The 25,160-nt window shown below is 38.3% G+C and overlaps 10 protein-coding genes and 1 pseudogene across 11 annotated transcripts; 8 read left to right on the top strand and 3 right to left on the bottom strand.

Annotated features, from left to right (window-relative positions):
- Window positions 1-344: 344 nt before the first annotated feature.
- On the top strand, window positions 345-2,849 carry FDP41_008047 (uncharacterized protein; the record flags this gene model as incomplete). Its single annotated transcript, XM_044711859.1, has 1 exon — window positions 345-2,849. The coding sequence occupies one exon, from the start codon at window positions 345-347 to the stop codon at window positions 2,847-2,849; it is 2,505 nt and encodes an 834-aa protein (XP_044568845.1).
- A 1,209-nt stretch (window positions 2,850-4,058) lies between these two features.
- FDP41_008048 (uncharacterized protein) lies at window positions 4,059-5,175 on the top strand (the record flags this gene model as incomplete). Its single annotated transcript, XM_044711860.1, has 2 exons — window positions 4,059-4,454; window positions 4,501-5,175. The coding sequence occupies 2 exons, from the start codon at window positions 4,059-4,061 to the stop codon at window positions 5,173-5,175; spliced, it is 1,071 nt and encodes a 356-aa protein (XP_044568846.1).
- Window positions 5,176-5,465: 290 nt separating this feature from the next.
- FDP41_008049 (uncharacterized protein) lies at window positions 5,466-7,571 on the bottom strand (the record flags this gene model as incomplete). The annotated part of the gene is made up of 1 exon (XM_044711861.1): window positions 5,466-7,571. The coding sequence occupies one exon, from the start codon at window positions 7,569-7,571 to the stop codon at window positions 5,466-5,468; it is 2,106 nt and encodes a 701-aa protein (XP_044568847.1).
- Window positions 7,572-7,840: 269 nt separating this feature from the next.
- On the top strand, window positions 7,841-9,457 carry FDP41_008050 (uncharacterized protein; the record flags this gene model as incomplete). Its single annotated transcript, XM_044711863.1, has 1 exon — window positions 7,841-9,457. One exon carries the CDS (start codon window positions 7,841-7,843, stop codon window positions 9,455-9,457), a length of 1,617 nt encoding a protein of 538 aa, XP_044568848.1.
- Window positions 9,458-9,900: 443 nt separating this feature from the next.
- FDP41_008051 (uncharacterized protein) lies at window positions 9,901-13,599 on the top strand (the record flags this gene model as incomplete). The annotated part of the gene is made up of 1 exon (XM_044711864.1): window positions 9,901-13,599. One exon carries the CDS (start codon window positions 9,901-9,903, stop codon window positions 13,597-13,599), a length of 3,699 nt encoding a protein of 1,232 aa, XP_044568849.1.
- Window positions 13,600-13,714: 115 nt separating this feature from the next.
- On the bottom strand, window positions 13,715-14,347 carry FDP41_008052 (uncharacterized protein; the record flags this gene model as incomplete). The annotated part of the gene is made up of 1 exon (XM_044711865.1): window positions 13,715-14,347. The coding sequence occupies one exon, from the start codon at window positions 14,345-14,347 to the stop codon at window positions 13,715-13,717; it is 633 nt and encodes a 210-aa protein (XP_044568850.1).
- A 458-nt stretch (window positions 14,348-14,805) lies between these two features.
- FDP41_008053 (uncharacterized protein) lies at window positions 14,806-15,870 on the top strand (the record flags this gene model as incomplete). Its single annotated transcript, XM_044711866.1, has 1 exon — window positions 14,806-15,870. The coding sequence occupies one exon, from the start codon at window positions 14,806-14,808 to the stop codon at window positions 15,868-15,870; it is 1,065 nt and encodes a 354-aa protein (XP_044568851.1).
- Window positions 15,871-15,951: 81 nt separating this feature from the next.
- Window positions 15,952-17,821, top strand: FDP41_008054 (uncharacterized protein; the record flags this gene model as incomplete). Its single annotated transcript, XM_044711867.1, has 2 exons — window positions 15,952-16,054; window positions 16,131-17,821. 2 exons carry the CDS (start codon window positions 15,952-15,954, stop codon window positions 17,819-17,821), a joined length of 1,794 nt encoding a protein of 597 aa, XP_044568852.1.
- A 436-nt stretch (window positions 17,822-18,257) lies between these two features.
- On the top strand, window positions 18,258-20,814 carry FDP41_008055 (uncharacterized protein; the record flags this gene model as incomplete). The annotated part of the gene is made up of 2 exons (XM_044711868.1): window positions 18,258-18,411; window positions 18,488-20,814. The coding sequence occupies 2 exons, from the start codon at window positions 18,258-18,260 to the stop codon at window positions 20,812-20,814; spliced, it is 2,481 nt and encodes an 826-aa protein (XP_044568853.1).
- Window positions 20,815-20,968: 154 nt separating this feature from the next.
- FDP41_008056 (uncharacterized protein) lies at window positions 20,969-22,597 on the bottom strand (the record flags this gene model as incomplete). The annotated part of the gene is made up of 2 exons (XM_044711869.1): window positions 20,969-22,259; window positions 22,473-22,597. 2 exons carry the CDS (start codon window positions 22,595-22,597, stop codon window positions 20,969-20,971), a joined length of 1,416 nt encoding a protein of 471 aa, XP_044568854.1.
- A 31-nt stretch (window positions 22,598-22,628) lies between these two features.
- Window positions 22,629-25,160, top strand: FDP41_008057 (annotated as a pseudogene). The gene is made up of 2 exons: window positions 22,629-23,216; window positions 23,385-24,733. Coding segments are annotated over exons 1-2 (1,937 nt in total).

Raw genomic sequence — 25,160 nt, forward strand, 5'->3', positions numbered from 1 at the left:
TGAATTTGTTCTCCGCCAAACTTTTCTACCACTCTAATAATGGTCATTGTGTAGGTGAAACGAGATTGAGATGTTATTAATGTTGGGTAGACACAAGAACAACCACACATACAAGAAGAAGAATATTGTTATTGTCCACTGCATCATCCATGTTAAAATTAATCGATCATTAACAGTGTTCTGTCTCCTTTATTGTATTGGATCTCAACAACTACCTCCTCACGAACTTTTGAATTAAACGTTGAAATTCGAGTTTCCTTTTCCAAACACCCGTACGCTCACTGTCATCCTTCAAAAAAAGAACACACATCACTTTCAATGCACACATATTGCACTATTCAATCATGAAGTTGTCAGCAACATTCCACTCCGACTCGAATCACACCAACCACGAATTGAGGAGCCATAATGATGCCATGAAAAAGCATCCCGATTTTCATAACAACAAGATTTCCACAACACCTTTGACATGGATTGTTGGTGATGACGGAGAAGTTGTTCCCATGGTCTGTCCTCATCATGATGACAACAATAAGAACAACAACCATCATCAAGAGGATGCTCCACTTGTTGACATGGCACTCGTCTCACCTTCAGAAGAAACAGAACCTTCCATTCACAAACAAGACCATTCTTCTCCTCCTCGAATTTCCATTCACCATCATCCTCCTCATTGCAACAACAACAAGTATGATAATGATGAAACGATTGATAACAACAACAACAACATTCCAAACACCTCTCGTTTTTTAGCGTCTTCTTCTCCACTCTCTCCACTCGTCATGATGACAGGAGACACCAATCGATCACCAACAACAACAACACTCACCACATCAACACCAACTTCTCCAATGATGATGATGGATTCACATCATGTTGTTTCTCACACAACACCACCACCACCAACAACAACACCAGTACATGCCTCCATGATGGATCCATTACTCATGATGGGAATTCAGTCTCGAAGGTCCTACCATGCAACAGCCCTGTTGGAACATTTAACCAACCACTCAACAACCATCGCTCGACATCGATCCAATTCGGGAGGAACTTTGAATGGCAGCTTTTCTAGAAATTCAATGATGAATGGTCGTTATGGTGGTCATGAAGATGATGAGGATTCATTTCATTTGGAAATGATGAGGAGAAGACAAAAAAAAGAAACTCTTTTGACAACAGACAAGGAAAAAAACATTCCAAATTTGAGTGCACAGTCATGGCCACCGTTGAAGAAATCGAATGGGAACAATGTTTTATCAATGGGAAGATGGAAAAGATTTTGGAATGCTTTTTGGAGTTTTTTAATTGCCTTGTTTTACTTTATCATTCATTTTCGATCGAGAATGAAAATTTATGGACCTTTGATGTGGAATTTCATTGTAAATGTGACAAAACGAATTTGGATGAATTTTAAAAATTTTGGAATTGCATTTCTCAAGATTGTGATTGGAATGGTGATCTTTACAGTGAAAAAACCTAAAACAGTTTTAAAATATGCAACATTTGTGAGTCTGATTTATGTGACATTTGTTGTGACACGAAATTTATGTGAGCGAGCGAAAGAGGAAATCTCTCGAGTCGACACAGGATTGTCATTTATTCCCTCTCCACACTTGCCACATATTTTTTTAATTTGGGAAGGCAACTCTGTGACATTGAACCAATTTAGAGCAATTGAAACCATTTTACATACCAACCCAAATGCAGAGGTATTGATATTTTCCAATGAGTTGGATCTTGATACTTTTAAAATATATACAACACTTCCTTCATCAAAAAATCAACAAGCAACAACATCAAAACTTTCAGAAAACGACGAAAAATCGACACACCTCAAGCAAAAACATCTAAAAAATTCTTCTCAAAAACGATCCATTCAAGTGAATCCTCCAATGACTCACAAAAAGAATCGCAAATTAACTTCTTCTGTTGTGAACTCTCAAAAATCAACCAACTCCTTCCTCAAACAAATGTTAAAAGAAAAGAAACGCTACAACATTCGAGTGGTGAGATTTAATTTACAAGAAATGACTCAAGGTTCACAATTAGGACATGTCTTTGCAAATACTTTGAGAAATTTTAATCCTCGCATTCATCCCTTCCAATCTCTCTCTAACTTTTTAAGATTATTTCTTCTCTATCATTATGGAGGACTTTACATTGAAAATGGACATTATTTAATGAGATCTATGCATTCTTTACATAATAATACGATTGGAGTGACTCTTCAACCTTCTACTACTGCAACTTCGATTATTTCATCATCCACTTTTTCATGTAACTATCATTCCACATTTTCTATTGGAAAATTACAAAATGTTTCATGTATGTCCAATCAATTCATGTACTTTGAAAAAGGTCATCCATTTCTAAAGCATGCATTGCAAAATTTGGATCGATCTCATGCATCCATTGAAAGTGGACAATATGTGGCAGGTCCTCCTGGATTATTTCCTCTCATTCAATTCTATTTTCGAAAATTATTCTTTGTGGATACTCGAAAATTGCATTGTCACCGATATGATCCTTCTACTTTTTCTGTCACCAATGTTTCTCCAATGAGTGAACAATTATTTGATGCCGCTCAACTTTGTTATTCGATTGATGTCAATTCTGAAATGATGAAAACAAAAAGTAATGAAGAATTTGATAGGGAATGGCGTTCACATAGTTTTTTAGAACGAGCCTATACACACACCTTATTTATGAGAGGAATAATGGGAGAATCGTTTGATGAAATTGCAAGATTGGGAGAGGATAGTGGTTTGATTGAAATGTTGAAGACTCTAGAAAAAGGAGATGAATTGTTGAACTTTATTAATGGAGGGCATAATCTCGACCATTAACTGACCATTAACATACCAGGACCACCTTCTCTCAGCAGCGAAGTTGGTGATCATTAAGGTTATGAAACACTTGAATTGATCCTTACCAATCCAAAATGACCAAAATAATTTATTTCTGTTTCTTGGTTTGTTGGGTCGAGTCAGATTGAAATGGTCTCTTTTTGTTAACAATTTCAGATAGAATGGAAAAATAGCTCGGTTGTTTATCCTCCTCTTCCTCCTCATCGTCATCATCATTGAATAGTTCTTGTTCTTTTGGAAATATATGATTGACCATTTCGTCAAACCAATGAAATAGTTTTTTTGCCGTTCTTCAAAGAGCTTGTAGTTATCAAAACTCCGTAGGAGTATATTTTCTTCTTGTGTTCATAGATGATCGTAACGCAGTTCTTTGGAGTTTGCTCGCCTAACATAAATTCACCATTTTGAAAGATGTAATTTTCAATTACCTGATTAGCCTCTGATCCCACAACGTCTTGTATCTTGTCCATAAGAAAATCAACAATTCCGAATTGATCGCAAACATCTGGCAAGTGTTTGTCCAAAAACACTAACAAAGAGGCTACATCATGGCCATCTTTCTTCATCTTCTCAATAATAATCTCCAGTTCCTTTGTTACATACAATTCCGAGACGTATTCTGATTTTAAGCCTTGAATCACTTTAAGCAAGCTGTATGCTGTTGAATAATTGATGTTGCAAGAAAATCAAAGTTATACCGGTCCTGAATATTTTGATGGTATTCACCAAAAAGTCGTTCAGCTTCTTCCATAGGCATCGGAAAGGTATGTTCATTGATACGGATCGTAACGATCATGTTTGTGTTCGAGTTGGTGGTGCTGTTGCTGTTGGTCATGTAGTCCCGCTCTAGGTTCATTTTTCTTTTTTTTTCACATTAGAATTCGATTGGAATCTCGCTCGTGTGATCTTGGTTACATCACGAGAAAACGAACCTTCTTTTTGAATGCTTCGTTTGATGGAACTATGAGTTCTGTAATTACAATGTTTAATGAAAGGCAAATCTCACACTTGGTTAGTTTCAAAAAAAAATCCTCAAAAAATGAAGAGTGCCTATTCCTGTCACTTGTCATCACCAAGAAGCTATTGAAACTTGTCTTTTTGATGGCATGTCTTCTCTTGCATGCATCCTTTTCATGGAATTTGAGAAATTCACACAACACCACCACCACGATGGTTCATGCAACAAGCATGGATTCTTCTCTCCTTCCTCTCATCGTTCAAACTCAACAAGGAAAAGTTCAAGGTTATCTGGCCAATCCAACCACACGTGCATTTCTTGGAATTCCCTACGCACAACCATCCACAGGTTCCAATCGTTTTAAACCACCTCAAGAATTGCCTTCAAATAATAATAATCCTCAAATTTTCAATGCAACTTCTTTTGGATATGTATGCATTCAACCTCCTGATATGGGAATTATCTATCAACAACCCATGAGTGAAGATTGTTTAATTTTGAATATATGGACACCTGCCAACTCCAGTGTCTTTTCTCAAAGTGGTAGCACTAGCAATTCTCTCTTACCTGTCTTTTTTGGATTCATGGAGGTGGTTTCAAGAAAGGTTCTGGAAATATCTACGCCGGTGATTATTGGGTTCAAATTTCACAGAAAGTGAATGAATGCACCAGTGGTTCTCGTTTCCATTAATTGCTCTCAAATGGGTTCAACAAAACATTGCCAATCATTTCGCATTTACAGATCCATGTTTTGGATCGACCCACGGAGCTGAAATTCCATTCCAATTTCCAAGCATGCTTTTAACAAGACCTGGCACTGGTAATTACAAATTCACACCTCAGGAACAAGAATTGTCCAAAGATCTCATCATGTATTGGTCGAATTTTGTGGTGAGTGGAAGTCCCAATCGAAATGCATTCTTTCAAATGAATTTAAAGAGAATGAACAGTAGTAGTGGAGGAGGAGATTGGCAGACAGCAACGGAATGGCCACGATACAGTATTTGTAATGATTCTCAACTCTATCTTCAAATGGGAGGACATGTGGTCGATCAAGGAGGCATGTATGGAAAGGTGTGTCCATTCTGGAATCCATTCGAACAATTGCCAGTGTTTCAGTGCAATGCCTCGGAACCTATTCCTCCGAATCCACCCATTCCGAAGCCACAACCTCCTCCTCCGGTGGCCTCTCCATCTCCAGTGAAACCAAAAGTATCCTCAAGTGATGTTGTAGCCAAGAAAAGTACTACAGGTGGAGGTGGTGGTGGTTCTTCAGGTCCAAAGAGGAGTGATCGTGCCTCTGAGGGTGTGTCTGAGGTGGACATGATGAAAACGGTGATGAGTTAGTCTCTTGCTCTTGTTGTCATGATGATGTAACTGTGATGGTTGTCATTGGCTTTTTCTTTCATCAACCTCATAATGATTAATAATAATAAATAGATGACATGATTCAACTCCAGTTTGGAAAGAGAGTTGTAAAGAGATTGTCTTCCATCCAATACTAATAATCAATGAATGAATGAACGAATAGGAGTGAGTGAGAGGTCCTTGTCTTTTAATGAACTACTCACAATGAAACATGATCATCTCGCAATGAAACATGAACGTCATCATCATGATTATGAAATCAACCATTCTCATTCCTTAGAACCACCATGAACGAAATACGTTCTCGGATACAAATCTCTCACTGTTTTTTCATGATAACTCGAATGCCACCAATTCTGAACAAAATTATGGAAAATTATTCGATTCCAAATATGTTTGGTAAAATCATAAGATTTCACCTGAAACAAGTATTTGAATGGATCTGTGTCGTAGGCAAAATTATGTCCTCTTGAGACGTGTTTCAAAAAAGCTCGAAAAGAGACATCTGTCGAGTAAATGGCATTTCCATTAATGTGATAACGATATTCCAAAGGTTCACCGAGATCGACATCTCCTCTATAATTGGATCCAATGTACCAAAAATCCGGTTTTAAAATTGAATATTCTTTGAGGATGGATTTCACAACCTTAAGCCAATTGGGTCGAATGGCTCGACAATCAGGTTCCATATAGAAAAAGTGACTATAGGTGGAGTGAAAGTTCTCATCGTGAATTAAATCGTAGAATTGATTGCTTGGTCCTGCTGGATATTGATCTCGTGCGTCGTTTAATCCAGCATATTTAAATGAAATATTTGAAAAGCATTTGAGAATGACATTATGTGACTTGTCTTTGGTGAGATTATTGATTCGATCGAGTATGGCTTTTTCATTATTTTCATTTCGTTGTCGATTCGAATAGAAAATTAAATCTGTTTCTGAATCATCGATATTTTCTCGTGTCGACATGGACCATTGACAAGGTTCATAATAAGGATGGTTCCAAATATTAATATTTTCCAATACGGATGAAACTTGCTTCTCTGCAAATGGAATCACAACGGCAAACTTTTTCTTTTTCTGAGCTTGTCCAATGTATTGTTTTCCTTCAGCTCCTTTTCGTAAAAATAGAACAATTTCATGTTGTGGAACATCCACGTAATTTCCTCGATTGCCCCACAATCGAATGTCTTTTTCACAGGTAATTCCAGCTTTGTGTATCATGAGTGAAAAGACGGATTGATCTTGTCGATGATTGGCAAGACTTGATCCAGGAGGAGCAATACAATTCACGTCCCATGCACATTCCAAGGTTGGAATCAACACATTTTGATAGGAATACGAATCTCGAATGTAACCTTGAATGCCACCACTACACATTTCCTTTTGACCATATTCTTCACGTTTCAGTCCCAAATAATTAAATGTCGATTGATGTGTTAATTCACCAATGGCTCCACAACATCGCCATGCAGTGGTTAAACCTTCTTGTACGACATGGAAATAACCTTTCGTGAAGAGAATGTCCTCAATTCGATCGAGTCGATTCCACAACTCGACGCCACTATCAAGGAAAATAATAGAAGGAAATTTTTGAAGTGCCAAATACATGACGAGTGGTTTCCATGCAAAAGTTTTCAAATCCCTGAAATGTTTTGGTAATAGATCAAAGTTGAGAGAAATGAGTTGAACATTTTTCCACGAATAGACCTTTTCACGTTGTTCTTTGGTGAGTCCCAAATCATAGACCAAAATGGGTCGATTTTCTGGAGTGACCACACTGTTCCAAACAAGCCAATAATTCGATCGCAAATGAGATTTAAAAGTTTGTCCAATTTTTGTAATTTTTTCATCATTGGGATGCCCAGGAGGTGATGTCACTTGAGGATTAATTTGCAGAGCATTGACTTTGTTTTCATACAATCGATGGACGGAGCCAACAAAATTTTCCAATCGATCAAAATAATCATGTGATGTGGCAGTGACAAGATGAGGAACTCCAAAATTAATGATATCTCTATTCTCTGAATTTCTCAAATAATCATTCATTGCTTCCTGTGAAACAATAAATTGTAAAATATTCCACATTTCACTCTTATCCTTGGATTGAAATTTGTTCGCTACAAAATTATCATAATCACCCAAATAGGGACATTGTTTGTAAATAATTGGATTGGATGATGATGAATGAAAAGACTCTCGTCCGTGTGAGAATGATGATCCTCCGTGACGAGTGGATGACCACGAGAGTAACATGATTAAATTAAAAATAACGGAAACAACTAGAAAGGCAAGGAGAAAACGATTAGTGGTGCCTTTGGGTGTTGTGGGCTGAGCTGCTTCCGTTCCTGCATCCTGATGATGATGTGAAATCATTTTTTGGTCAACCATGACCCATCCTTGACTTCTGGAGTCGATCAAACTTTTATTTTTACGTCACGTGATGATTGTTGGCATGTGGAGATGTTATCTACAAAAAAACGTCTGATAAATAAAGTCCTTGCCTTATGGGTGATGACAAGGATCCTAAAACGTTCTGATGATGTCTCTATGTGATATCTCATACTGCATGACAGTCAAAAAAAATCGAATTTAGGATTCTACCACGCAAACAACGAATATTCTAAAAAAGCGAATTTCTTGCAATGCCGACGCTGAAAAAACAAAACCGATCATCATTGAGTGCTTTGAATCATCACGCAACAATTAAACAACCACAAGCGCAAACCACATCCTCAGCTCCTCTCATGACTTCCGATGAAGAACAACCACAAGGTCATTCAACGAGTCATCGTGTTGATGAAAAGCCGACGATCAACGGTGTAGCAAGCACAACACCACACCCACTGGGAAATAGTGCCACTTTAAACGGTAGTAGCAGTTTGAGAATAGCCAATATGGTTGGTGCAACCACCACTCATCAAGCAATAGCCTCACCAAGAGGAAGTTTAAAAGTATTCTCCTCGTGGGTTAATCATCAGATGCGGAGCACACAATGGATCAATGATTTGGCTCGTAATTTTAATCTGTTGGTTAATCCGAATCATCATCACCGTGATGATGATAGTAATGAACATGATGATAATGATGAACATTCATTGTTACGACCACAACAAACACAAACAGATCATGATCATCCACAACAACAATTACACAAAGGCTTTTCAAATTCATTTATGCACATGCTAAGACCACAGAATCAGCAAATTTATTACTCTCCCGATAATCATCAGAACGTAGATAGCAATCATTTGGAGGATCAATTCGCAAATGGTAATATAAGCAGTGCTCAAGAAAATGATGAAGAACCTCCTTTTGTACCATCCGAAGGAGAGGAGGATGAAGAAAGTTCAATTAACAATACTATTAGTAATGTCAAAATAGAAAGAAAAGGCCTTCTTGGAAAACATCACCATCATGCATTGCCATCGGGAATTACACTTGATCATGATGAGAACGTCATGCATATTGAAAAACCTGCACCATCATTTAGGAAGAATGTTTTAATTTTGTTTGTGTTTGGTGCACTTGTGACGAGTCTTATTTGTTACTTGCCATTGAATTTTCTCTCAGAATGGATGGAAGAAAACGAGAATATGACCCTCACATTTACTCTACTGTTGAATTTTCTCTATTTTGCAATTATTGCATGTTACTTATTTATTTTATTCTATGTGCTAATGTACAAGTTGGTTTATTGCAAATTATTATTGACCTATGTGGTGACAGATAAGAGACTATTTATTTGTCGAGGTTATTATCCATTGGAAAATCTCTTTCAAAAATTATCGAGCAGAATGTCGTGGAGTATTTTGGAGCGTGAAGAACCAATCATGTTCTGGTCAATGAAGGATGAAATTGAACACCTTTATTTTACTCTCGATATCAATGATCACACAGCATCAAACATGTCCAAGGCAGATAAGGATTGTGTTGGAAGTATATACTTTGGATACAGCATTGATCGTGTATTTTTGCCCTTCTCAGTAGTCACAGAGATTATTCATGCTGGTTTTGTTTCAATCCCAAATGTTTATTCGATGCTTGATAGAATCATTCTCCAATGCAACAAGTTAGGAAATTATTCAGTGCAACGCGCTCGACTGCTCAACGCCTCAGATTCAGAATTAAATCCACGAGTGTTCGAGAAGAAATATGCACTCTGTGGTTTGCCTCTCATGTTCTGTTTCAAGCAATCACATTCTGGTAGAAAGCTCGGTAAAATAACCAAGGAAGAGTTAAATATGGTGAATTATGTGTGAGGCACTACGAGTGCTTAAGTGATATGCCATTAACAAATAACGAATAATGAGAACCAATTTTTCGTGAATATTGCTTGATATGAGTTGACATTTTCCATCAATTTGCTGGATGTTTGCTCGATTTGTATCATTTTTGAGAGAACCATTACTTGGTAATTCTATAATTTTGTAAATAACTTTATTAGGGTTATGACCCAGATACAACCGTTACTTCATGATCATCCAAAGTACAATGAGTAATAAGCTTGTTCTGATCTCGTACGAGGCTCGATATGAATGATTCACTGCTCTGCTATAATATTGGTTTGATTCTATTGAGTGGTAATAAACCAGTGAATCTGATAATCTCAATTTCCCTTTCTGAACACACAATGAAAACCGTTAATTTCAAAAAAAAAAGCCGCCAAAACAGAAAGCGCCAACTTTTCAAAATCAAAAAAAATATGAAAAGAAGCTCCTACGAAAGCGACAGTGAAAGTGATGACGAGGGTCATCATCATGCAATTGTGTCATCATCTTCTCATCATCAAGACATGAGCGATGATGATATTGAAACCAATAATTCCTCCTCATTTTCTCCTCAACAAAAAAGAAACAAATTATTTTCCAGGTCATCATCGGGAACTAGAGATGTTAAAATTATTTCGGTGCTCCCTGATGACTTTAAGAGTAAAATTCCATTCATTGATCCACAACAGCAATTTCTAAACAACAGTTCAAGTGGATTTTCTTTGGAAGGAAAGAGTCGGTTTGAATTTTACTTTATGGATGCCACTGAAATGGAAGGAAGAATTGTGTTGTTTGGTAAAGTAGAGACGATACCAAATAACTTTGTCAGTTGTTGTGTGAGATTGGAACAAGTACAAAAAACAATTTACTTCCTTCCACGAGAACCTATTGATATGAATAATGTGACTTCAGACCTTGAAACCAAGATTCACGAAGAACTGTGTGAAGTGTTAAAGATATCTGGTGACAAGTTTGGATTCAAATTTAAAGAGAGAAAGTACATTTTTGAAGATCCTGAGGTGCCATACAATAAGAGTTTGGCGATGGTCAAAGTTGTAATTTGGAACATTAAGAATTTCAAGTCGCATCTTCAAGAATTTAGAGGATCCAAGATGTTTAGTAAGGTTTTCCATGCATCGACAGGTGGTTTGGAAGAATTTATTTTGAAGAGGAAGTTAATGGGTCCTTCATGGCTGACCATTGATAATTTCACCGTCAAGACCTCAGGACAACTAAGTTGGTGCAAGCATGAAGTCACCATCAATGAGGCCTCTCATGTGAAAGTCAGTGCAAATTCTGACAGAGTTCCACCACCTATTGTTCTCATGTCCCTTAAAGTCAAAACAGTTTTCAATGAGGAGAAGAATTCTAATGAGATAGCGGCAGTGTGTGGTATTTTACAAGAATATTCCTTCTCAGGACAATCAAGTGGCAGGAAGAAATTCATCATTGCTCGTAAAATTGATGACTCATCCGTAGACTCAGACAACGTCTTGCTCGAACTCAATGAAACCTCTCTCATCAACCGCGTCTTTGCTCAAATTCAACAATACGATCCAGACATGTTCATTGGACATAGTTTCTTGAGTTTTGAACTTGACATTTTATTGCAACGATGGAAATCATTGAGAGGAACAGAAGGAAGTTTGTGGTCTCGTTTGGGTAGACTCCGGTTATCTGTTTTTCCCATGCTTCAACATGCACCAGGTGGTATGAATGAATCTACCAAGTCAGAAAAAGACGTGTTAATTGGAAGAATTATTTGTGACACATATATTGCCGTTAAGGAATATTTGAGAGAAAAGTCATACTCTTTGGAGGATTTAAGAATTTCCCAATTGGGTGAGACACCATTGGATAAGGAGATTCGTAATCCTCTCTATGATGGTAATGTAGCAGTAACCTCCAAATATTTCTCTAGTCCTGAAGGTCTCAATAACTTTTGTGCCTTTGTTGAACACGATGCTCAAGTTTCAATGGACTTGGTTGAAAAATTAAGTTTAATCCCTCTCTCTAAAGAGTTGACCAATGCTGCAGGAAATTTGTGGAATCGAACATTAATAGGATCAAGAAGTGAGCGTATTGAATATTTGCTTCTTCACGAATTCCACAAACAAAAGTATATTTTGCCAGACAAGTCAAGAGCTTTTGGACAAAAATCGAGAGGAAAAAGAGCCAAGTATTCGGGAGGTCTTGTTCTCGATCCAAAATCTGGTTTCCATCATAATTATGTTCTCCTGCTCGATTTCAACTCTCTGTATCCATCCATTATTCTTGAAAAGAATATTTGCTTTTCCAATTTCCTCTATTCGGACGAAGAGAAGGAAGCTCACAAGAACGACAAGACTGTCCTTCCTCAAGTCATTCAGAGTTTGTTGTCACGAAGAAAGCAAGCACAACGACAAATGGAACAAGCCAATGGGGTTCAGAAATGGCAGCTCGACATGAGACAACGTGCCTTGAAACTCACAGCTAACTCTACCTATGGTTGTTTGGGATTTGTATTCAGTAGATTCTATTGCAAACCAATGGCTGAGGCCATCACTACTGAAGGAAGAAATATTTTAACACAAACCAAACAATTGATTGAGAACACTCTGAGATATAGTGTGATTTATGGCGATACAGACTCTGTGATGATTGCATCAGACACAACAAATTATGATGATGCATTGGCTAAGGGTGAAGAAATTAAAAAGCAAATCAACGACTCATTCAGAAAAGGAAAGGGTAAGCTCGAAATTGATATTGATGGATTATTCAGAAGAATGCTCTTGTTGAGAAAGAAGAAATACGGAGCAATTATTCACAGCAAGAATAAGGATGGTAAAATTATTCAAAAACTCGAGCTCAAAGGTTTGGACATGGTCAGAAGAGATTGGTGTGACTTGTCCCGTAATGTCTCTCAATACATTGTGGATCAAATTTTAAGACCAAATGAACCTGCTGACTCTCAAAATCAACCAACTCCAGAAGAAATTGTTGCCAATATTCATACTCATTTGAGAGAAATTGCAGATGACGTGAGAAATAACAGAGTTCCTCTTGATCAATATATTTTAACAAAGGCCCTAACAAAAGAGCCTGAACAATATACTGATGCTATCAATCATCCTCATGTTCAAGTCGCATTAGAAATGAGAAGAAATGGACAAGCTGTCAGACTTCATCAACGTATTCCATATGTCATTACTGTAAAGAAAGATGGATCATCGTCCTCAAAAGTTGCTGAAAGAGCAGTTCTTCCAGATGTCTTTATAGAAGAACAAAAGAAGGGTACCATGGATATTGACTATGAGTGGTATTTGGCACAACAAGTTTTTCCACCTGTTTCTCGTCTTTGTGAATATTTGCAACAAACAGATAATGCCATGTTAGCAGAATGCCTAGGATTGGAAAAGAAGTATTACAGAGTTTCTAGTACTGGGGATGACGACAATATGGATGAATACAAGATACTTTCAAAACAAGATGAAGATAATGAAACAGAATTTGATGGTATCGATTTGCCTCAATCCTATGTATGTGATGCTTGCTCCAACACAGTCAAGATGGATTTAGTCGAAACTTTACGAAACACGATACAAAGTCATTCGAATATGGATATTAGTTTACAAACCATTAATTTATTGAATTGTCCTCATTGCCAAGCTAAACTCTCCACAAGCAAGTTGATCAATACGACACAACTCAATATTCGAAAATTGCAGAGAACATACTATGCCAACGAATTGAAACCTTCAGCCAGTAATTATAGAGCCAACATTTCTGATGCAAGCACTCATGTAGTTTCAATGCAACCTGGTGGTTATGGTGTCTTTAACGGTGCTGTGGTTTCGGTGAAGCAATCCTTTTCCTCACAAGATTTGCAAATCCGATTGCGATATTTGGCTCGAATGTTTGACTGGAATGGAAGTGTGAAGGCTACATTTAAGAAAATTGAAAAGGAACAATATTCTTCGTTGGAGAAATTGAAGGCAGTTGTACAGGAAATGCAAAAAGCGGATATTGAAGAATTGAATAAGATACATGCTCATGTTAAGAAATATCTCCAACGAAATGCCAGACAAATAGTGAATCTTGATGATTTGTTCCAATTGTACAATCGTGACGTCAATTCCACCCTTGTGTAAAACAGTGGTGTATAATCGACGAACGAAAAATAATAATAATAAATAATTTGAAATATTTCAATTTCATATAAATCTGTTGCTGTTGGGTTACTTTGTATTTTTCGACTACGACTTGCTAAATGTTGTTTCTTAGTGACAAGTACTGCTCTATTTTTTGTTCCGATAAGTTTTGAATGAGAGGAGTTAAACACGAGGAATGATACTGAATTTTGTTGTGAGGATTTGTGTATTTACAGAGAAGACCAGTGATGTCACAATATTTCCTTCGGGACGTCATGGAATAATTGCCTGCTGCAATAAAATTATAATTTAAAGTAGGTACAGCCGATTCCTCACTCGTTGCAGATAATTCAAAATTTTCTTCCGATGTTTCATCATTAGAGGCTGTTTGATCTTGTTTCGATATAATTTGACGGAAAGACTTTTTGCGTTTTCCCTTGTTAAATCCTGTTTTTAATTTGAAGGGAAGTATTTTTGTTATTTTCTTACTCGATGAGGTCGTTGTATTATGAGCACTAGCACTTTCCGATTTTGTTTGCTTGGCGGATGATTTCTTTTTCTTTGCGACAGGTTTCTCTTCTTCTTGATAATCCAAATCCTCTTCCTCTGCTTGCTCCTCTTCCGAAGGTGGGCCAAGTTCATCATCATCATTCTCCTCTTCAACAACCTTTTTTACTTTGCGTTTTCGTTTGTTGTTGTTCTTGTTTTCCTCCTTTGATGAAACAGCCTTCCCCCTTGTTTTTGTCATTTTTTTCAATAGATCTAACTCAAGATTCAAAAAACCATTTCAAAAACAATCCCCAATCCTCACGGATTTACCAGCACCAATGGTGCTAACAATAAACTAATTAGATTTTTTTCAATAGATTCTTTCGTTATCTGAATATGTTTGACTTTGATATCAATCAATGCCTTTCTGATTTAAGCTTCAAAGTTGATCATGACAGAGACTTTTTTGAAAGTTTCCTCACAGTTATCATTTATCAAATATCTCGTGAAGTTGAATCCATCGAAGTTCTTTCTAATTGAGATCCCATCCCCGACAGCTTCCAAAACCCCCAAGTTCCAAACAGAATCAAAACATAACAAAAAAAAACAACGTTTCTTCTCCAGTACAAGATGATGAAGCGAAACGTGTTCACCTCGATGGGCCGCCATTATTTGCTTCCTTTCCTTGTCCTGATGGCCATGATGATGATGATGATGATGGTTGTTGTCGCTGCTACCACCTCAACCACAGAGAAGGAACCAGTATTCTCTGAAATTGAGATCTCTGCTTTGGGAATCCCAGCCGGAGCAAGAGCGGTTTCTTCATCATCGGCACCTCAAGCACCACAATCCAGTGTTTCTTTAATTCAAGCCAATTCAACCGTCACTTATTTATATAATGGACAGAAAGTTTTGGCTAAAAACATTCCAGCTTACTCTTGGCATTACTATTACATTTATGTGCCATCCCACATGAAGCTAAAGATCTCGTACTACAAATCAGGCACTTCCAATAGGGTAGAAATTTACACGAGAGAAACCTATTCTCCCACTCAAAACATCTATGATCAGTTTGCCTATTTCAGCACCTATTCGAGTGATCTCATCAAGCCAAGCAAGAGTTATGGAACCTATGTTTATATTGGAGTGAGAAATGCTGACACCTATTATGCCAATGTTTATTCCATGACTGTTAGTTTGGAAGCTTCTCAAGATCCATGCACGATTTGTCCATCTCCAACTCCGTCTGTTTATTATCGTGACAATTCCGATTCCATGATTCCGATTTTCGTCTTGTTCCCAATTGTTTCCCTCATTTTGATCATCACTGTCATTGTTCAAGCAAGAAGAATTAACAGATTGACTCAAAGAGTGATTGCTTTGGAGAGAAGTGTGAATCCTCAAGAATTGCAAATGATTCCACTCGCAAGTTCAAACATGGATGCTGTTCCACTTGTTTCTGCCAACTCTCTCGAGCAGCAACATGGCAGCACACAACATGAAGAGCAACATCATGAGGCACAACAACCACAACAAACTACTCCAACTGCTCACATGAATTATCCACAACCAGTATTTTATCCTGTCGCGATGCCAAACACCACCACTACAACATTCATTCCACATCAACCTTTTGTGATGCCACCTCAAGTTGGAAACATGCCTTACCCAGTCAGAATTTATACCATGCCACCTCCACAATTCCAACAACAGCCTCCACTACATCCACAACAATCCCAATCACAATCAACACAACCCATGAATGAAGATACCAAGCAATAATAAAACATTGACATGTAAATAGTCATTCCATTTTGGTGCAACTCTTGTTCGCTCGTGTGTCGCTGAATAAGATCAAAAAAAATGGCTGGAAAAAAGTTTCGAAACAAGACTCTCCCAACTTCAAACAGCAATACCACCTCTCAACATGCTCAGCCTCTCCAAATTGCCTTCTCCACACGTACGAGTAATTTAAAACCACCACGTCACTTTTTTTCTTCGGAGTGATTACGAGCAAATTTTCAAATATTTTCTTTCGCGAGAAGCGACTGATGATTTGGCTTTAAGATTGAACAAGCGATTATTTAATCCTGATGATTGGAAATACTATTATTATGAATACAAATACAAGGATGTGAATGAGAAATTTGTCAAGCAAGATCTTCGAAAATTGATACAAATGGGAACTTTACAAACCCTTCTGAGAGGAAAATATTTTCTTGAAGACACAAATGTGGTCAAAGAGCAATCTCATGATCAAACGCATGAAATTCCCATTCACGAAAGAGTTTTCATAAGAAAACCCTATGTACCTCGAAAGAAGCTAGAAGTGAGTGCAGAGGTTGAAGAGGAGCCAGAAACAAAAAAGAAGAAAAAGAAAAAAAAGAACAAAAACCCAAAACAAGAGGAACTTTGTGAATTGAGTGACGAAGATGAATTAGTAAATAATGATGACAGCACATTTGAAGGATTCGAAATTATGAAAGAAGAAGAAAGGCCACCTCTTGATGAGATTATTGAATTGAACGAACGCAATTTAAAGCTAAAAAAAACAAACCCTAACAAACATCCTCAAAAGCAGCAATCCAAAAAGTCTTCTACATCGAACGAAGAAGAAGAAGAAACATTTTTCTTTGATGAGGGAGTTCAGGAAAAAGTAATTCCTACAATTACCGTCCATTTGGATTTTAATGGAATCAAAAAGATTTGTAAATCCACAGAATATTGTGATTGCAGTGAATTGGACGCTGTACAGAGAGTTGCTTCCCTCAAAAGATTACCGCATCAACATTATGGTGTTCACCATCATTACACTCATTCTGGTGACAGCACAACAAGTCATCCTTCAACCAATCAATCCGCTGACTCTACCATTATTCAAGTGGTCAACAATGATTTATTGAACACTGCATTGGAAATGAAAAAACACAAACTTCATCCATTAGTATTAGTGAGTGGTCATCAAAGTGTTCCAGGAGGGACTTATTCGAAAGGAGGAAATACACAAGAAGACGATCTTTGCAGGAGAACCTCATTAAGCTTGTGTCTTGCTGATCCATATCATTTAGATGAAACAAGAGGATGGCGTTATCCAATTCCAGAATTTGGAGGAATTTATGTTCCAAATTGCTTGGTTATTAGAAAATCGAAAAGTGAAGGATATGCTTTCCTTTCCAAACCAACCAGTACATCGTTCTTTGTGACCTCTCCCTATATAAACCCACCAACAGAAAGAAAGCAACTCTTGTTGCCACACAATCATGCATCTTCTGGGATAGCCAACAGTTCGCAGCATCCTGGTGATCATAGCGTTTCTTCTTTTGAGAATTTTCTTCCAAGCAAGTTGGCAGCATCAATGAGAAAGAAAATTGCATCCTACTTTTCAATTGCATTATCAAAAGGACATGACTCATTGGTGATTGGAGCTTTTGGATGTGAGAATAGCCATTCCAATCCTGCTTTTCATATTTCAAATTTATTTCTGGATGTTCTGAATTTTGAGGCCTTCAGAAACAAGTTTAAGTATGTCGTATTTGCTTTGGATGAAGATCAAGAGCCAGACAGTAAATTGACAAGCATTATTGAGGACGTTGATGAGAACACTAGTGTCATTGATCATTCCGATGAGAAATTGGGAGAAAAGAAATCAACCATTTCAATATTTTGTAAAGTGTTAACTGCAAAGGAAGATCCTTTGAATGGATTTCAGAGTCCTGTTAATCCAGTCATGTAACAGGTTCAGGGACTTGGTGGTTAAGGTCCAAATGTTCTGTTGTGGAACCCTCTGTATTAAACAATTAAAATGTTCACCTGTAAATTTGTAACAACAAATCCTCTTCTTTTCCTCTTCAAGATGACTGAAGGAATGAATTTAGGTGCGAACCAACCCGTTTCTGTAATCTTCACCTAGTTCAGGACAGTAATGCATAGAAATGCAATTAACATAATGATTAAGAAATAATGGAATCGATGCATATCTTCATAATCGAACCTATCCGATGCTGTTGGACGGTGTGATCAGCGGAAATAACTTCCAGTTCATGAATTGGCAGATCCATTGATCTATTTGATCTTTTCATGTAGTGGAGGTGCTTTCTGTTACCCAGAAAAAACAACTCAACTGAGCTCTCACTGAAAAACTCAACGCCACCTAGACAAACACTACATCTATGAGTGACCAAAACGTTCAAACGACTGCCAAAGCGGTTGATTTTGCTGTCAAAGGAATGAAGAGTTATATTGAAAAGCTGAGTCAAAGTTCCGATCTTCAAATAGAATGGGGTGATTTTATTAAAGAAAGTGGATTGGAATTTGATGATGAATGTAAGTGTTGGGTTCAAAGAGTGAAGACATGATATATTCATGTCTTTTTATTCATCATCATGTCAACTCTTTACAGTTGGAGAAGCTTTATTAAAGTTAGGAGAAGGATTAAAATCCATATCCACTCTCCAAATAGCCGTCATGACGAATATTGATCAAAATTTCATTGAGGATGCACCTGTGGTCTTGAATTTTCATGTGGATGCAAAGAAAGCACAGTTAACGCAAAAGGAAATTGAGGGATACAATTTAGCCAAACAAATGCAACATTGCAAATTAATGAATCGACTCTTTAAAAGCATGTATCACTACTATGCTGAAGGATATACTTTGACTTATCACTTGAAAGAAGCTTTACAAAAAGTGGTGGAAAGAGGCAAAACAAATTCCGATTCTATTAAGGAATATGGAAGAGAGTTGAGAAAGCAGAGAAAGGAAGGCCTCTATGCTATCATCATCAACACCACTAGTACTTCATCTACAAGTACCAGTACAGGAAGTGGAGAAAGTATTCAAAGTTTGGAACGAGATTCCAATTTCATGTGCTCCTATCAATATATTCATCATAATCAGACGAGCAGCTCGAACGATCATCAGCAACAGATCCCTAATGCCTATTCATCCTCATCATCTTTATCATCATTGAAAAGTAGTAGTAGCAGCACAAATTCAAACAATCATTCTTTTAATAATGGAAAAAGTACTGCAACTACTGGCAGCTCTAACAATAATAATGGTTTCAAACCAAAACAAGCACCTCCGGTTCCTAACAAGAGTTGGTATCAACAAAACGAAGTCATGGATAGAAGTAGTGAAAGCAACAATTCAAATTCTTCATCGTCAGCAGCAACAACAAGTCAAACGTCATCCTTGGCTTCACCTTCTATTAATGAGCCACCCCAACTTCCAGTGTTTGATTTGAAACAAAGGAAAGTCAATTCTCGTCTAGTGGACAAACCACAAGGTCGAGTTGAAAATTCAGACCCGTACCACTCGACCAATGAAGTTGAATATAATACTCCTCCCTCACAGCAGAAACCTTATCAACAACCAAAACAATTTTCCAATGCACCTCCTGTATTGTCCCAACCTCAAACGAAACAAACGACTTTTGAAAAACCTCAACAACAACCATCTGTTGTGACAACACTGATCTTAAACTCTCAACTACAGGAAACATCTCAATTTACTCAAAATGATGAACGACACAACTATGAAGAAGAAGAAAATGAACAAGAGTGCACTTCTGCCTCCCGAACACTACCAAACTCTCACTTCTCTTCACCTCATGGGAATGAAGATTACGAAGAAGAGCCTCCCATTGTGGAAGAAGAATCCTATCAACATATTCAGAAGCCAGCAAAAGCTTCTCCTTCAACTCCAAATATATCTGCCTCAAAACCTGTCATCCAATCTCATTCACAAAGAAAGGATTATGTTCAATCTCCTCAAGAGTATGAAGAGGAGAATGTGGTTGCCCATCATGCCTCAATGTGTCCGGACAAGGCGAATCCAAAAAACAATGCATCAGTTTCATGTAAACCACCAGTGCCTCAGTCAAGAAATTTTCAACAATCCACATCTCGACAAAGAAGTGTGCATGTAAGTTCAATAACCCCACAACACGAGTATAGTCAAGAAACTCAACCTTCCAGTGATGCCATTCACTTTAGTCATATTGACAAACCTTGTAAGGTGTCTCCACCAACTCCTTCCACAAATTCAAACTCGTGGCAAAACCCTCTAAAGGTGCCTCAAACCAATTCCTTGAAAAAGGCCCCGATCTACTCTGAAAGCCAATTCCGAAACAACAACATTACAAATCATCGAGAGCATGAAGAAGAGAGTCACCACCCAGCGACAAATGTTGTCACTAAAAGACCTCTACCACCTTCACAATTCTCGAAAGGTTCTTCAACAGCAGCATCATCAACGACCTCTTCATGTCATGAAATACAGCAGGCATCAAAACCTCAAACTTCAGTACAACCTTTTCAAAAACCACAATCCTCGTCAATATCCAGAAAGCCAGCATCATTTACAACAGACGAGAGTCATATTAACAACCAACGACAAGAAGTAATGCCATATGCTAAATCAAATTTCAGTGTTGGTGATGGTGTGAACAAGGTTGTTGGAAATAGTTCTCCTCAAGTCATGCAATTGGCCCAAATGATTTCTCAGTCAGGTATCTTTGCATCAAAACCTCCACCTCAAATCAACAACAACAGCACTATCCAAAACTCTTCTCGGCCAGTACGAACTGATGACACGGAAAGTAATGATGGCTCTCACTCCAATAATTGTAGTGCTTACACTCAGCAGCAACCGTCGTTCAGTCGTTCAGAAGAAAAGCTCCTCCTCTTCCTGCTCAAAATATCGAAATTATCCATAAGGGTTTGATTTTTTTTTATACTTATCCATCGATATGACGATAGGAGTTATTTCAAGAGATCAATGACAGTTAATACACTTTAGAGGACACAATGAGTTGATTTTTACTTGCGAAACATTCACCAATTTTCTTCAAGAAAGGACCACCCGAAGCACACCTCACTTACTGTGATATGATTTTTGGTTTGGTTGCGATGAAAAAGTTCTTAACATTTAAATATATCTCCCATTCATTATCGAAGAGTAAGTTATAGTTGTTCCTGTCGATAAAGGAGCACAAATAGTTTTTCTGGTATTTTTCTACAACCTCTTTTGGAAATGTTTCAGGTGTGTGAAGTGCAACACACACCTGCATCATCTTTGATGATTTAAATACTTCTAAAACATCATTTCTGATGTCATTATACCATTTTGCACTTGAATTAACTTTCATGCTTTTGCCATTCGCATCATCTATTATGTTTTTTGAATTATCCTTCACCACGAAACGATTTTCATTGTTAATCTTGGTTTCTTCAATATGGTAACTATTTAAATTGTAAAGGGTCTCAGATTTCAGTTGTGCATAATTATCGAGATAAAATAGTTCAGGGATAGTGGAGCTAAAATATGAATGTGGGTCAAATTTAGTTCCAGCTTGCGCTTTACACTGTAAACCCATTGGAATGATCATATCTGTTGATCCTTCAACTCTGTTAATACCAAACACGTCGTTATGGTGTGCATCAGATGGAATCATAAAAACTCCATCAAGTAAATCCCACTTCTTTTCGGCAAAGTGTGTCCAGAACAACTGTTCTCCATTTAAACCTTTCTTTGGTTTTATAACACCTTTCGAAATGCAGTACTCTACATAACCGTTTGGATCCAAACAATGTTTGCACTTGAATATATGATCTTTTAGGTTTGGATTGTTGGTGATTAGTGGCTTGAAACAACCAATTGTAGACAAACGTGTACCGTCTAACTGTACGAGTCTAAGCATAACAATCGATTTCAAATCAATGTCGTAGTCAAAAGATTTCAGGATCAAGTAGATCTTTTCTTGAATAATCTTTTTCATCAATTCTTCGGTACCGAATCTCTCCTCTAGAATTCGTTTTCCAACTTCATAGCCAATGAAATCCTTTGCAGAAAACACAAAAACAGTCTGACCATTTTGAACATAGGTCCTTTCTGGTCCAGCTACTCCAGAAGAGAGTAAAATATCAGCAACCTCTTCATTGCGCACCTCAAACTCAGAACCTAAAAATGGAAGTTGATGATGAACAACATAATTGACGATGGCTTCATGAAATCTTAGTCCAATTACAGCCTGTTGTGCTTCTAATCGAGAACGTTGCTTATCATCACTTCCTTTACCTCCCGATCCGTAAGAAGAAAGGCTTTTTGTTGTTACTTCATCTTTTGTCAACAAGGAAGATAATGTATGGAAAGAGCGTACCGAAGTGTTCCTTGTATAATGATGACTGGAAAATAAATGATGACTCTAAGATTGCCCAAGCAAGAGGTTAGAGTCTGATCCAAGTGTACCTTCACCAAAAACTACACCTCTAAAACGTGAGAAAGAAAGGGTTGATGTTCTATGATGAGGCAAATGAGCTACGAAACAAAGGGTGAGAAATGTTCTTCAGAATTTTTTTTATAGGTTTTTTACAGAAACGGACCTAAAGCAACAAGGCTTGTTGTTGGAGACCTTAAAGTCGAAATTGTATATAGGGTAATACTTTGACCTAAGAAGATTAGGATCTTTGTTCTGTATATCAATGGAATCCAAGAAGTAAATGATCATACTCCGTTCTGTAGATCTTGTTGAACCGGTGATGATTTTTAATCATAAACAATCAGCTCCGTCCAAGAAAAAATTGAACATGAAATACTACGCCGTTTATCAGGGCAGGAGGACTGGAGTCTTCACGGATTGGAATGAGTGCCAGTATCAGGTCTTTGGCTACTCCAACGCAATCTACAAGTCCTTTAATAATGTGGTGGAAGCTGAATCATTTGCTGCTTTCGGGTGGGATTATGAAAACTTTATTCGGTGGTGTGGGAATAACAATATTGATGTTATAGAGCACTTACGGAATCTAAACAACGAGGGCAGCAACAGTGATGATGATAATTCCGATAATAATAATAACAATAATAATTGTGATAATAATAATAACAATTCGTATGATGATCGTCCAGTATGCAGATATTGGCAACGTGGATACTGCAGATATGGAGATTCATGCTGGTTCTACCATCCACCTTCTCCTGTACAACAACAACAACCACCAAATCCTCCTCATGTTGATCCTCGTTTTGCTCACTATGAAAGGGCAAGGCAAGCTTATCAACATCAAATGGATTATGATGATGACGATTATGATTCAGATGAGTATCAATATGGAATGCACATACAGGATGTAAATACTCTTCTTTCATATGGAGTAAAACCTTGGGATGATGACGCATGGGATGTGTTGGATGCCTTGTATGATTATTAAGGTTATAGATATTTAATTGTTAATGTATGCTTTAATTTATGTTGATTATTATGTATTTTCGCGAAATTTCAATACAGGAAACTATAGTTGGTGGGATTTGAGGGTTTGGGTTTGGGTTTGGGTTTGGGTTTGGGTTTGGGTTTGGGTTTGGGTTTGGGTTTGGGTTTGGGTTTGGGTTTGGGTTTGGGTTTGGGTTTGGGTTTGGGTTTGGGTTTGGGTTTGGGTTTGGGTTTGGGTTTGGGTTTGGGTTTGGGTTTGGGTTTGGGTTTGGGTTTGGGTTTGGGTTTGGGTTTGGGTTTGGGTTTGGGTTTGGGTTTGGGTTTGGGTTTGGGTTTGGGTTTGGGTTTGGGTTTGGGTTTGGGTTTGGGTTTGGGTTTGGGTTTGGGTTTGGGTTTGGGTTTGGGTTTGGGTTTGGGTTTGGGTTTGGGTTTGGGTTTGGGTTTGGGTTTGGGTTTGGGTTTGGGTTTGGGTTTGGGTTTGGGTTTGGGTTTGGGTTTGGGTTTGGGTTTGGGTTTGGGTTTGGGTTTGGGTTTGGGTTTGGGTTTGGGTTTGGGTTTGGGTTTGGGTTTGGGTTTGGGTTTGGGTTTGGGTTTGGGTTTGGGTTTGGGTTTGGGTTTGGGTTTGGGTTTGGGTTTGGGTTTGGGTTTGGGTTTGGGTTTGGGTTTGGGTTTGGGTTTGGGTTTGGGTTTGGGTTTGGGTTTGGGTTTGGGTTTGGGTTTGGGTTTGGGTTTGGGTTTGGGTTTGGGTTTGGGTTTGGGTTTGGGTTTGGGTTTGGGTTTGGGTTTGGGTTTGGGTTTGGGTTTGGGTTTGGGTTTGGGTTTGGGTTTGGGTTTGGGTTTGGGTTTGGGTTTGGGTTTGGGTTTGGGTTTGGGTTTGGGTTTGGGTTTGGGTTTGGGTTTGGGTTTGGGTTTGGGTTTGGGTTTGGGTTTGGGTTTGGGTTTGGGTTTGGGTTTGGGTTTGGGTTTGGGTTTGGGTTTGGGTTTGGGTTTGGGTTTGGGTTTGGGTTTGGGTTTGGGTTTGGGTTTGGGTTTGGGTTTGGGTTTGGGTTTGGGTTTGGGTTTGGGTTTGGGTTTGGGTTTGGGTTTGGGTTTGGGTTTGGGTTTGGGTTTGGGTTTGGGTTTGGGTTTGGGTTTGGGTTTGGGTTTGGGTTTGGGTTTGGGTTTGGGTTTGGGTTTGGGTTTGGGTTTGGGTTTGGGTTTGGGTTTGGGTTTGGGTTTGGGTTTGGGTTTGGGTTTGGGTTTGGGTTTGGGTTTGGGTTTGGGTTTGGGTTTGGGTTTGGGTTTGGGTTTGGGTTTGGGTTTGGGTTTGGGTTTGGGTTTGGGTTTGGGTTTGGGTTTGGGTTTGGGTTTGGGTTTGGGTTTGGGTTTGGGTTTGGGTTTGGGTTTGGGTTTGGGTTTGGGTTTGGGTTTGGGTTTGGGTTTGGGTTTGGGTTTTGGGTTTGGGTTTGGGTTTTGGGTTTGGGTTTGGGTTTGGGTTTGGGTTTGGGTTTGGGTTTGGGTTTGGGTTTGGGTTTTGGGTTTGGGTTTGGGTTTGGGTTTGGGTTTGGGTTTGGGTTTTGGGTTTGGGTTTGGGTTTGGGTTTGGGTTTGGGTTTGGGTTTGGGTTTGGGTTTGGGTTTGGGTTTGGGTTTGGGGTTTGGGTTTGGGTTTGGGTTTGGGTTTGGGTTTGGGTTTGGGTTTGGGTTTGGGTTTGGGTTTGGGTTTGGGTTTGGGTTTGGGTTTGGGTTTGGGTTTGGGTTTGGGTTTGGGTTTGGGTTTGGGTTTGGGTTTGGGTTTGGGTTTGGGTTTGGGTTTGGGTTTGGGTTTGGGTTTGGGTTTGGGTTTGGGTTTGGGTTTGGGTTTGGGTTTGGGTTTGGGTTTGGGTT

Source organism: Naegleria fowleri (assembly GCF_008403515.1).
Source record: "Naegleria fowleri strain ATCC 30894 chromosome Unknown tig4, whole genome shotgun sequence".
In the NCBI taxonomy this organism is placed as follows: Eukaryota; Heterolobosea; class Eutetramitea; order Acrasida; family Naegleriidae; genus Naegleria; species Naegleria fowleri.